General features: G+C 43.1%; 1 protein-coding gene across 3 annotated transcripts in view; it reads left to right on the top strand.

Annotated features, from left to right (window-relative positions):
• map3k13 (mitogen-activated protein kinase kinase kinase 13) overlaps positions 1 to 13,415 on the top strand; it is a 40,947-nt gene that overhangs the window by 24,829 nt on the left and 2,703 nt on the right. For all 3 annotated transcript variants that reach the window (XM_074694799.1, XM_074694801.1, XM_074694800.1), the window contains 12 exons: positions 4,255 to 4,958; positions 6,391 to 6,574; positions 6,687 to 6,878; positions 7,647 to 7,805; positions 8,561 to 8,719; positions 8,839 to 8,947; positions 9,090 to 9,199; positions 9,339 to 9,455; positions 11,469 to 11,612; positions 11,793 to 12,543; positions 12,635 to 12,705; positions 12,913 to 13,204. In XM_074694799.1, coding sequence (XP_074550900.1) covers positions 4,325 to 4,958; positions 6,391 to 6,574; positions 6,687 to 6,878; positions 7,647 to 7,805; positions 8,561 to 8,719; positions 8,839 to 8,947; positions 9,090 to 9,199; positions 9,339 to 9,455; positions 11,469 to 11,612; positions 11,793 to 12,543; positions 12,635 to 12,705; positions 12,913 to 13,204 — 2,922 coding nt within the window. In that variant the 5' untranslated portion in view covers positions 4,255 to 4,324. The remainder of the gene's footprint in view (positions 1 to 4,254; positions 4,959 to 6,390; positions 6,575 to 6,686; positions 6,879 to 7,646; positions 7,806 to 8,560; positions 8,720 to 8,838; positions 8,948 to 9,089; positions 9,200 to 9,338; positions 9,456 to 11,468; positions 11,613 to 11,792; positions 12,544 to 12,634; positions 12,706 to 12,912; positions 13,205 to 13,415) is intronic.

Genomic DNA, 13,415 nt, shown 5'->3' with positions numbered 1-13,415 from the left:
TGTTCAGGCTTGTTTCTGGAGGCCTGTAGAGGGATTAAAGGATCAGCCCCTGATCATTCCTCCCTCTTTCTGTAGCTCTGTCTCTCTGTTTCTTTCTTTCTTTCTCTGCTCTGTTCATTCTGATGAGTATCTGAATTGTTTCGTTCTCTGAGGCAACATCCACTCCATCCAAACGTGTAACTTATCTTTCCTTTGTGTTACATCGACGGGCGTTTGCGTAACTAAGGTCACTTTCGGAAAGTCCTGTAAATAAATGACTGTAAATGAAACCTCGAGCGCTTCTTGATGCAGCGCAGACATTATTCATTGGATTCTATGCCCATAGAGATCCTCCATTAGAGATTAATGGGAGGGAGAGGTCTGTTTCCCGCTCTTGGTGTCAGATATGGATACATAGGCGCTGTCCTGGTTCGGGATAAGACTGGTCGAACAGAGAGAGATCACAGATTTTCAGTCAAACTCTGCTTTTTGTAGTTAGTACAAGATGAGATGATTGGTATTTTTTCAGTGGGGTATATAGTGGCTAATGTGCGTGCGAACTTGTGTCTTCAAGTGCGTGTTTCTGTCCAGTGGACCGCATCCACCCACCTTGGCCCACGTCAGAGGCCCAGCTCGGAGAATCGCCCGTGGGATGGAATTACAGCTCGGGCCTCTTCGCGAACAGCTCGATTGTCTCGGCTGTGGAAGGGACGGATTTATTGGATACCTGAGAGAGCATTCTCTCCTTCCCCTGCACTCTCAGCAACCTGCTTAGAGACAGGCCTGCATTATAGATGAGCTTCTGGCAGCCACTACACTCTCACAGCGCTCAGGTTACCCCCTCAGCACATACAGTATGTAACATGGAAGCAGCATCTGTGTCCGTCGACCATTGGAGTCGGATGCGGACCACGTAGCTGTGAGCATCAGGGACATTTTCTCTGTGTCCTTTCCTGTCTTTCCTAATCTTTGTCTTATGGATGCGTCTCAACAAAAAGGCAAAACGTTTCAAAACAAATCAAAGTTATCAAAATTATTCCAGTACGACGTACTAACAGCCAGAATCTAAATGTTTTCTTCCTCTCAAAGACAGTTAGAAACTTTTTTTTACTGATGATAGTTCACACATCGTAATTTGGTTGGATCAGAGGCGTCACAGTCCCCTGGGTGCTGATGTGGAGTAACAACAGCGCAGAGGCTACATTCATCTCCTCTGAAAACACTTCATTAATGACACAACAGACGGTGCCTGTCTACATTAATCTATCACACGTTACGCAAAGAAAATGTCAGCAGACGCTTGTTTCACTGGTTACATAAACAGAAAGATTCAAACAAACATGTTGAAAACAAGGAAGCTAGTTTGCTCAAACTTAAAAAGAAAAAAGAGTGAAGCTAACAGCTCAGGATGCTTTGGGTACAGATGCAGGTTTAAGGTTTCTGAATCATTTTTTAGAACATGAAAGAAGTATCTGAAAATCTGTTTGGAGCTGGAATCGAGCTGCCCCTTTCGTAGCTTTGCAGAGTTTCAGTGGTTAGTGTTATCTGCTCCAGAGATCAAAGCTGTTTTGTACTTTGGCCTATCCCAACAGGAAAGGCTGTGTGTTCATGCCATTCTTTTCCCGCAGAGGGCAACAGGAATGAAGTGTGTTTTGATTGGATCTCACAGCTTGCCCTTTCCCCTGTCAGGAAACTTCCACGTAACCGAAGCCAGCTCACTCTGCCTCCTCCCTCCTGGACTTTGATCTTCTGTTCCCAACTGTACACACTGTACTGCTCCTCACTGTACAACCTCCCCCTCCGTTTGTCCGTCAGTCAGTCAGTCCTGCTTTTCTACCGCCCCCTCCAATCCTGATTGGATTTCTAAGGCCAAGTCCCCATGGGTTTAAAGAGGAAAGGGGGGAAATGAAGTGTCTTTTACAAAGCGTTTGGGTCACTGCTCTGTAGGGCTGCAGAGATTGGTAAACAAGTGCAGTTAGATGGAATAAATGACCATCTGTTTGTCTGAAAACAGCGAGTTAGATGGTTGCAACAAATCACAGCCCCCATGAGCAGGATTTAAACATCTCTGAATTTGGAAACTCCTGCTGGTAGATGCTGAAAAGTCAGTGAGAGGAAAGAGGAGGCAGTGCTCACCAATACACTTACAGAGATGTGGATGGAGGGAGGAGAATCAAGGTTTTTTATTTTTTCTTAAACTGAACAAGTAGATCTGAATTATGCCAGATGAAGTATTTTTCCAACACATCTACAATACTTTTAATACTAAACATACTTTAGAGTCACCAAAGATTGTGTCATGCTATTTAAAGCTTAAATCAAAGTAGTAGGTGGACACTGAGTTGGGATTAATTGGTCATGCATTATAATCCCACTTTATCCATGTTTGCACTTTAATCTGTTTGTTTTTCTACTACTGAGTATTTTTCTCGCGAACTCTGTTTAAAAGTTTTGCTTTCATTTTTGGTTGCAAGTGTTGCCACTAGTTTTTTTTTAGGAGTAGGTGTTTACTTTCAGGGGATTTATATTTATTTATAATTTTGGAATAAATTTGAAGCATGTCTGGTTGTGGTGTTAATATCATATGTTTTAGGTGTTCTTTTAGCTGGAATAAAAACCTAGGAAACCTTATTTGATCTTATTTGAGGTTAAAAAAACAGAATTATTAAACTTTATATGGGTCTCATTCATTTGACAAGAAAAGGATGGGTACCATGTTTAGGTACCTAAATGTATCCTTTAGGGCTGCACGATTATCGCAATCACAATCGCAATCGCAATGTCAGCACATGCAATTCAGATTTTTCCTCCATGATAACCAAGGAAGTCTGTAGACTCATCATGACAAAACTTTTTTTATTAAATTGCAAGCACAATCGCAATCGCAATATTGTCCACCTAATCGCAAATCGCACCTTTTCCCCAAATCGTGCAGCACTAGTATCCTTATGAGGAAGTGGAAGAATAGGCAATTTTCCATGCTGGACATGAACACAGCATTGAAAGGATATATATTGAAGAATTAAAATGTTTATTAGAAAAAAAAATTAAACAAATTGAAGAATTTATATGTTAAAAAGAAAAAAAAGTTTTATTATTTAACAAATTTAATTTTTTTTTTACCACATAAACACAAAAAAGTACAGAAAACTGGTACTGTTGAGTACCTGTACTGGTCAGGTACCGGGCATCGGTACCCTATCGTTTCAAATGTATAAGGTACCCATCCCTACTGGCCCTAGAAAAAAAGTCTTCTTCCAAGATATCAAAAGACAAAACTGACACCTTGATTGCTGGAAAGAGTAAAATAATTGTCTTGTCAGTTTGATTTTAATAAAATTGTCTAAATACAAGAAGCTAAACTAGTACATTTTCCTCACCTTATAGTCTGTTTTTTTTTAACTCCAAGAGCGACTCAGGCACAATTTTTTTGACTTGGAAAAGGACAATTTTTGAACTTATCCGGTGAATGTGGCTCATATTAAGTCCAATATGACAATTTTACTTAAAAAAACAGACAATGCTTGGAATTCAGTTTTTGTAGTATTCCTTTTTTTTCTTTTTCGATATCACAATATATGAATTACATCTTGATACTGTATGACAGACCATATGAGAGATTTTCCAGGTGACATTGTGTTCATCAGTGTCTGGACCTTTAGGATATTTGCATCCCGCTCTTGACTCTGGTCCAGCAGCATCTTGTGTAACACCACACTGGCTGCAGCCCTCAGATAGCTCACCCCGAGCCCTGCTGGTTAAGCAGTGAGAATCGGCCGTGTGTGCCAGATGTTTAGCTCTCAGCTGTCCTAATACACAACAAGACTTTTAATCCCTGCTATACTGTTAGTGCTCGACACTGGACACTGTAAAGTCACACGTGTGTGTGTGTGTGTTTGTGTTTTCAGTTGTTTCTCAGACATCTCCCAGGATTTTATGACAAACTGTGCAGTGTCGTCCATTCAGCTGTGAATAAATACGCTGATTTATAGGATATCCGGCTTCCTCCAGCCTCCTGTGTTTTCACCCTGTGGTTAAAAATACCCGTCATTGATTCAAGCTCTCACAAACCAACGTCTATGAGAGGAAATGAGGGTTGCTTTATCTTTGTGGATGTAATGATGCCCCATGGCAGCAGTTATCCTGGTGTTTATGTTGTGTCAGAGGTGTCGACAATCATCTAAATGGGTCTAACTCAGCTTTTTTATATGAATATGCTTTTATTTTCCTCTCAAAGTGCAATTTAGAGTTAATTCATCCATTTTTTTTCTGCAGGTGAATTTCAGCTTTCAGAAGAACCCAAAGCGTGTTAAGACGCGCCCCACTCATCGTCCCTGAGCAGCCCATGCACATGCACGACACCATGGGCAGCTCCCCCGAGGTGCTCTCCTGGACTTCCTGCCCCAGTCTGCTGGTGGGAAAGCTGAAGGAGGAGCTCAAACTCACCGTGGTCGGGGACGCAATGAAGAAATCAAACTCACCCAACTCCCAACCTCAGCCCCCTCAGGCACCTCCATCCAACCTACCTCCTCAGATCATCACAGACCTGGCCCCGCCCACACACCTGCCCGTCCCCCTGCAGACACCAGGGCAGGATGAGGACTGCATGCTGGGGGGTGTAAGTCCCCCAAACATCGCTCTGAGCGTGGACTCCACACGGAGCGAGGGGGGGCACTTTGACAACAGTGTGCTCCAGCTGCAGGAGCACGACAACGAGGAGGCCGTGTCCCCGGCGTCCTGTGAGCACGGTGGGTGTGGGAGTGGACAAGAGGAGCAGATGGGTGAAGGGGGATGCCCCATGGACCACAGTGGGGAGGGGAGGCAGAACCACCCTCACCACCCTGACGACATAAAGCTGCACTTCCACAGAGCGGGGCCTGGTTCGGGGGGATTCTTGGAGGGTTTGTTCGGCTGTCTGCGACCCGTCTGGAACATCATCGGGAAGACGTACTCGACAGAATACAAGCTGCAGCAGCAAGGTGAGAGAGTTACACTCATCTCCCTCAATGCAGTCTACAATGAAAGAGCCTCCTCCAGCTTACAATCCCTGTTGTGGGTGAAACTGTCAGTTTGAATTGAGGCCGTGGTAAAGGTAGACTCACCTTGCTGCAGGGCTGCCTGCGCAGGCTGCACACAGAGGCTAGAAGCTCACAGCCAGGACAAGTGGAGGTTAGACAGAGCTGGGCTCAGCAAGATAATGTCCAAATGTAGAGGGACTGAGATTTCAGTGGAGTATTTTCTCCTCTCTGTTGGTTTAAAACCTCAGACCAAGAGTGGATAAACATATGACTCACTATTTATACGTCTGAGACATTTATAACAGTCGTTCACAGGCTTCAGATTTATTTTAACTCAGTATGGCTAAAACATATGACATCTACTGGTGTATGTGTTTTTCTCTGCTACTTACTGACATGTTCCTTCTATTTTCACCAGAGGACAAAACTTTAGAGGGAGTAGTTTAACCTTTAATCAGCTTGTCATTAATGTGAGGTTGGGACATTACCAGCATTGGATAAACTAAGTAGCTTTAACCAACAGAGGTGTTGAAATGCTAAATGCTAAACAGACAGAAACAAACAAGTTTTAACTGATTATGAGTGAGTATCATAGCCAGGGGTCTGCAACCTGTGGCTCTGTGGCTCTTTGACTCCTTTGCAGTGGCTCCTTGTAGCCAAACAAAATATATTGAAATAAAGATTTTTTTTTTTTTTTACATGTTTAAAATTTTTTGCTCTTTTTTTAATTTCATTTTTTTTTATACTTCTTATTTTTTAAAATTTGAGCAATTTTTTTTAAATATTTGCAAATTTTTAAAATAACTGCATATTATAGAAGTCTAATTTTTTTTAAAAATGTGATTATAATTGTTATCATTATTATTTTTATGTTTAAAAAAAATAAAATTTGGGGGGGTTATCCTTTATAAAAAAAAAAACAAAATTTGAATTCTTCTTTTTTTTCTTAGTCAAATTTATGAAAATTTATTTTTTGAAATGTTGGCAAATTTTAGAAAAATTAAAAGTTTCTAAATTTTTGCAATTTTTTGAAATTTCAAGAATTTTCAAAATTTTGCAATTTAATTAAAAATAAAAAAACGAAAACATCACATTAAGTTTTTATAAATTCAAAAAACTTGTCATGTAGATAATAATCCCCTAGATTTTAAATATGGATATTATTTATACACTTTATAGTCTTTATTGTAAAGACAAAGTAGATTTTTTGACTTCAGAATGACTTTAATCCAGGTTAAGTGAGGCAAAATGGCTCCTGTGAAAGTAGAAGTTGCAGATGCCTGGTCATGAGAGTGTGGAGGTAGATTTTGTTGTCTGTTTTTGAGCAGTGTGCTCCTCAAAAGTGGCACTAGTTGGCTTCTGTTTTAACAACATGTGCTCTCCCTGTGTCCAGACATGTGGGAGGTCCCGTTTGAGGAGATTTCAGAGCTGCAGTGGCTCGGTAGCGGCGCACAGGGAGCTGTCTTCTTGGGCAAGTTCCGCTCTGAGGAGGTGGCCATCAAGAAGGTGCGGGAGCAGAAGGAGACGGACATCAAACACCTGCGAAAGCTCAAGCATCCAAATATCATCAGCTTCAAGTCAGTACCTCGTGGTTTCTTGTTGTTCAGACTCTGATTTTTACCATCTGTATCACTGATAGCTGATGGATTTGTCATTGTTTTACAAATATCTCTGTTGTGGTCTTGCCAGGGGAGTGTGCACGCAGGCACCTTGTTACTGCATCATCATGGAGTACTGCGCTCAGGGCCAGCTGTATGAGGTGCTAAGGGCGGGGAGGAAGGTCACCCCCAGGTTACTGGTGGACTGGGCCTCAGGCATCGCCAGCGGCATGAACTACCTACACCTGCACAAGATTATCCACAGAGACCTCAAGTCTCCCAAGTGAGTTTAATCCATCCTGTGTATTACAATGACAGAATAATCCCCGGAGACTTCAGTTAATTCGATTTTCCACAGCTCTGAATAAGGTTAAACTTAAACTACTTTATCTCCAGTATTTAAAAGAAGAGTAGTTAACATTTTTTCCTGGAATACAACAGAGTACAGACTATGTTTTCCTGGGTGGTTATTCAGCAAATATATGGATCTCACGAAACAGCTTAGCAGCCTTGTTTAGTACTTTTTTAGCCCAAAGCGACAAAAACAAATCCTCCTTTCACATGTGGTTGGTCTGACATTAACGTTAAATGCCATCCTCAGAAGGAAGAAGAAGCAAGTCGCCTTAATGTTTGAGTAAGACACAGTGTCCTGTCTCATGCTGCTCATCCTGCCTCGTCCTGTGCACACTGTAGCCCTGTTTTTCTAATCAATATTATCATGCTGCGGCAGCGCTGAACACTGTATTAGTCAGCAGAACGATAGCAGGCTGAATGTGCTGGAAAGGTCAGTCTCATTTAGCTAATGGAGTGATTCAGATGCAGAAATGTGCTTCAGTCACAGCTCAGTCTTTTGAAATGCTACCAATAAAACTCATTCCTCTTGAATTTCCAGAGAATGCCACGACAAAGAATGGCCGGATAGTTTAACCCCTGGTCATTTGACCTGAATTAATCTCAAGCAGAAAGTGCTCGGCCCTGATATGAGAGAGTTTACAGGAGTTTAAAGATCAACAAACAGCCTGACACGTCTGTGTGTTTGTGTGTGTTTTAGTGTGTTGGTCACCCACAACGACACTGTGAAAATCTCTGACTTCGGGACGTCCAAAGAGCTCAGCGACAAAAGTACAAAGATGTCATTTGCGGGTACGGTGGCCTGGATGGCTCCAGAAGTGATAAGAAATGAGCCTGTTTCTGAAAAAGTGGACATATGGTGAGTACTAAAATACATTTTTAATGTTTTTTTTTCACTTATTTTGCTGCTAGATACTGTTTTTATTGTAGACAGAAGTCTAAGTCTTTGACATGTATTGTCATGAAGTTTCTGTGAGGGGTCCTGATTGAGGCCATGTCCACATGTAGCTGGGTATTTGGGAAACTGCGAATGTTTTTATACATAAAGGCCTGTCATCTATATGAAACCGTAGTTTTACATCACTGAAAAGATGTTTTCTGAAAACTCAGGCCAAAGTGAAGATTTTGGAAAACTCTGGTTTCATGGTTTTGTGTAAACATCACAGCTGAATAACAGAGCTTCATCCTGATTGGATGGCAGGGGGTTTTGGTCTGAAAAACACTGCCAAAAATGAGTTTGGCAAAAATAATCTTGGGTTAGGAAATTCCTAAGACATGTGAAATGCTATATCTGGGAAATTTAACACAAGAAAATACTCAAAACAAAGACAGATACCTGGTTGGAATATTACTTGTGGCATCTAGCCATGTCTGTGAATAGCATGATGCTACTCTGCCCTCTGGTATTCCCTCTGTTGCTGGGTTAGCACGGCTACCTCGTCCATCTTATTGGAGATAGATCTTACGTTCCCAATAACGATGGATGGAAGGACAGGTCCATGTCGTCACTTCTTAGCTACAAAAGTATGTTTAAAAACGTATGAGGGGGGATATTTGTTTTCAGAAACAACCAGCTACATGTGCACAAGGCCTCAGTTTTCCTCTGTGTTTTAGGTCATTTGGAGTTGTCTTATGGGAGCTTCTGACCGGAGAGATCCCCTATAAAGACGTGGACTCCTCAGCCATCATTTGGGGTGTCGGCAGCAACAGCCTCCACCTTCCTGTCCCCTCCACCTGCCCTGATGGCTTCAAGATCCTCATGAAGCAAACATGGTGAGTGAGGAGTCATGTTTAGGAAAATCCCTGAAGACTACGTCAGTTTAGTCTAAAAACTAGATTATTTCTGTCATTGATCTGATTCCTTTTTCTCTCTCTGCCTTTTCTGGTTCCAGGCAAGGCAAACCCAGGAACAGGCCTTCGTTTCGTCAGATCCTCCTGCACCTTGATATTGCCTCTGCTGACGTCCTCGGGGCTCCTCAGGAGACTTACTTCAAGTCTCAGGTCTGTTACAAAAACAAAATCGCTTTCTTTAAAAATGTATCACACTAAAAAGGAGTCCAGTGATCTCCTGAAGCAGTATTTATTTGTTCCAGATGATGCTTTTGACATGTAGTGATTTTGGCTGTGTTCACTATCATTACAGTCAGAATGGAGGGAGGAGGTGAAGAAACACTTTGAGAAGATAAAAAGTGAAGGCACATGTATCCACAGGCTGGATGAGGAGCTCATCCGACGCCGGCGGGATGAACTCAGGTGTGTAACTAATGAAAACTAAACAGATGAGCTGATGTGAATGAAAACATCCAACATGTACCTGCTAATGCCGCAGAGTCTTGATTACTATCTCCTCTGAAGCACAAGTTGTGTGAGTCAACATTTTCTGCACTTCCAGGCATGCTCTAGACATCCGGGAGCACTACGAGAGGAAACTGGAACGAGCCAATAACCTCTACATGGAGCTCAGTGCCATCATGCTGCAGCTGGAGGTCCGAGAGAAGGAACTAATGAAGTATGTAAACAGGTTATCCCTGCAGTCATGTGCATGCTTTGCTACTATCTTGCTCCTTTCTTCTCTATCAGACCTCAAAGGCTATAAACACACACAAACACTGAAACTTCCTCTTTCTCAAAGGCATTTCCAGTCATTTCTTGTTAAATTATTACAATAACACAGTCAGGCATGACAGCTAAGGGTGAACTCAGATAGTGAGAAGAAAGGAGGAAACAGCTGTCAGTGTTTTGGTTTGAAACAATGGGGCATTTTGAGTCGCATAACAAAGGATAGACAGATTTTCTTTTATACGTCTGTCTCAGATTCCTCGGCTTTTTCTGTTGGAGCCTAGAGTGACTGAGGAATTAGAAAGAAATAATTCAACTTTCTCTTCTTAAGATTTTTAACAATTTCTGCACCCCTCAGATTCCCCTTCCTCCTGAGAGTTACTCTAGTGTATGTTGTCATGTTACTGTCACAACCCATAGAGGGATTATTTGTTTATCAACAACGGCGGATGCATGCGCAACTTCGATGCAGAAGCACTGCGGAGTATAATAGTTTGTCAACTGACGTGGAGTTAATCACCAAAAAACACATTTTTTTAACTTAATATCATCACTTTGACAGATAGTAAACAGCTCCCAGGTTTGTGAAATAGCAGTGAGTGGACAGAAGAGATCAGCAAGTGGACAGATATTAGGTGGACAGACGTTTTTAGAGGAGAAATCCAGCTCATGACTGCATTATCCGTGGACACTTACCAGATTGTTACATACCAGGATGTAAACGTGTCAATAAATCAGAAACCCTCCCAAACCAAAAAGAGCACACAGACTGCTGAGTCTGAGACCAGAAACTACGTCCAGAGAACTGCACCAAATCAGAATATTAATGGTTGAGTATTTCAGGGTTAATAGACTGGTTCATCATTTCACAATATTCACTCATTTTACTTTGAATATCAGCCAGTTATGTTGCTTGTTTGCGGTCAAACCAGGTTAACTGAGGTTGGATAAAGAAGACACATTTAGTTAAACACCTGCAGACGTCGCTGGTGTTTCAGCGTAAAGTGTGACCTTGTAAACTGGTGACTCTCAGCCGTTAATCACATAGACTGCTCCGCCATTTATCATTGTACGGTTTTGAGGCCAAAATACCCCCAACACAGGCACAGCCATTGGCAGCAATTGCAGCCAGAGTCTGTGCAGTAGAGACGATGAGGGATTCTGGGAGAATCTGAGTGGAGCTGGGTGACAAAAATAATATTTTTTTTTCTTTCGAGAGTCTTATCACTTCTTGACTCCACCTCCCAACATGTTTTACAATCCCCCCAAAAAATACACGAGAACGGCAGCTGTCAATCATCGTTAAACGTGACTTAAAACCTCGTTTTAACCTCTTATAACTAATAAAAACGAAACTTTTCAGAAAAAAGAGAACTTGAATACAAGACAGCCAAATGATATCTTCAAATCACCACAACAATCAGATGTGAGAAACATTTCTACCAGGAGTATTCATTTTTTAAAGTCTGACCACAGCTCATCTGGAATGACTGGAGGGCTAAAGTTTTAACCTATACTGCAGCCAGCCACCAGGAGGAGCAGTTTTTGTGGAGACCTCACTTCGAGCCGAGCAAGCGGACGTCCTTTTTTTTTTTTTACAGTCTATGGTTAGTCACGGTTACCTTTAGCTTAGAGTCACCAGTTAGCATGGTTGCTATTTACTCCAAAACACTGGTTGCTCTTTAATCATCCAAACTTGATAAACGTTGCCTCTGTTGTATAGTATGGTTTCTTACAACTGACCTTAGAACAACCATACATTTTTATGCTGCTAACAGGTTGAAATTCATGTTTAAAAAGCACTAACTCGTCAGAATAAAAAGGAGCTAAACGCTGCTTCTGCGGTCAAAATGCGTGCACATGTTTATAATGACATACACTAATAATCCCTCCATTCTGAGTCTAGAAGTGAAAGTAGGTTCTGTGTACGATTATAACCAAATGAATCCTGTCACCCCTGCAGGAGAGAGCAGGCTGTTGAGAAGAAATATCCAGGGACCTACAAACGCCATCTGGTCAGGCCTATCGTCAGGTCCAACGCCGTAGAGAAGCTCATCAAGAAGAAAGGAAGCATTTCCCACAAACCAGGGATGCCGCCTGCTAAAAGGTCTGAAGCTTTGGAGCATTACACACAAAAAAATGTTCAACCCTCTGTTTTCAAATCTTTGACATTTGGAAAAAAATAGATGAGGTTTTGATTCATTTGATTTTAAAATAAGTGAAAAGTAAAGTCTAAGAAAAGATGGAAGAAAAACTGAATTAAAGTTCCATAATCTGTGTCTTTCAGGCCGGACTTGCTTCGCTCTGATGGCATCCCCAGCGTGGACCCGTTCCCCTCCCCCTCTCCGCTTTCAGCCAGCCCAAAGGTCTCCACGCCTCCAGGTAAAGCCCGATACAGAAGCAAGCCTCGCCACCGCCGCGCCAACAGCAAAGGAAGCCACAACGACTTCCCCGGTCTCCTGAAACCATTAGCTGGTGCACCCGAGGACACCCAGTCCCTCCAGGAGCAGCAGTTCCACCATCACCACCACCACGCACTACCTGAGGGGCCCCTCCTCCCCTTGAAGGGCCGGGAGGAGGCTGTTGTCAACTGTGCCAATAACCTTCGCTACTTTGGCCCTGCCGCCGCCCTCCGAAGCCCTCAGACGGATCACCTGCAAAGACGTGTTTCTGAATCCAGCCCGGACCTCATTTCCACTGCAGTGGACGCAGACACGCGGCAGAGGACTTCATCCACCAGCTCCAACCCCGTGCCAGGTGCTGGTGCTGGTTCTTTGTGCCCCTGCTGCCAGGCTCACCCCTTCCCTGGATGCCTTCACTGTCAGGAGACGCCTCCCGTCACAAACCACCCAGAGTTACCTCACTACTCACTGCTCAACACCCAGGAAAACACCCAGTCCTCTTTAGGGGCTCCAGGCAAAGACTGTGCCACAGACGGAGAGGCTGCAAAGAAAACTGAGCCACAGGAGCAAGACCCATCCCAACAGACACACAACCTCTCCACGGCACTGCCCCGCATCCTCAGGCCGCTCAGGAAGGTGAGCACAGCTGGAAGCTGCACATGACTGAGTCTGCAGAGCGTGTTCATGTTGTGAAACTGATTAACAGCTGGAGCTGTCTCTTTTTCAGGGTGGTGATGAGTCATCTGAAGAGGAGGAGGGGGAGGTTGATAGTGAAGTGGAGTTTCCAAGGAGGCAGAGGTAAAACACAGAGGGTCATTAAGTTTCTCATCATGATCTCAGAAACAGAATCAGGAATACTTTATTCATCCTCCAGGGAGATTCACAGTTATATCGTGCTGTGAAACAAAATGACAGACTCACCATGACTGAAGTGCAGATTGTTACAGGATTTAAAAGACACTACAGTATAAAAGCAACATCAAAATCTCCCCTTTTCTCCCTCAGACCTCATCGCTGTATGAGCAGTTTCCAGTCCTACTCCACCTTCAGCTCAGAGAACCTGTCTGTGTCTGACGGCGAGGAGGGGAACACCAGCGACCACTCGCACAGTGGACCCCTGGAGAGGCTGAGCGCCAGTCAGGAGGAGCACCTGGACGAGCTGCTGTCACACACGCCAGACATCCCCATCGACATCTCCACGCAGTCAGACGGCCTCTCTGACAAGGAGTGCGCCGTGCGCAGGGTGAAGACTCAGATCTCACTGGGGAAACTGTGCTCTGATGAACACAGCTACGAGGTCAGTACGAAGGACATGTATACGACACACAGGTGTTCATGATCCTCAGGGGACACACCACATCATGCTTGTTGACTCTGTGTGGGGTTCATGTTTAGAGAATCGAGTAATATTAAAAGATATTGAACAGATTCAAATAAAATCTAGCACAGACATTGATTCAATTGCAGAATAAAAGATTGATGATTTCTTAACTTTTCATCTAGCGCCA

This window comes from Halichoeres trimaculatus, unplaced genomic scaffold (assembly GCF_033239565.1).
Source record: "Halichoeres trimaculatus isolate MK-OKI-2021-1 unplaced genomic scaffold, fHalTri1.1 fHalTri1_scaffold_19, whole genome shotgun sequence".
NCBI classification, from domain to species: Eukaryota; Metazoa; Chordata; class Actinopteri; order Labriformes; family Labridae; genus Halichoeres; species Halichoeres trimaculatus.
Note: the sequence above shows the minus strand (reverse complement) of the source record. Positions and strands in the feature narration are given on the sequence as shown.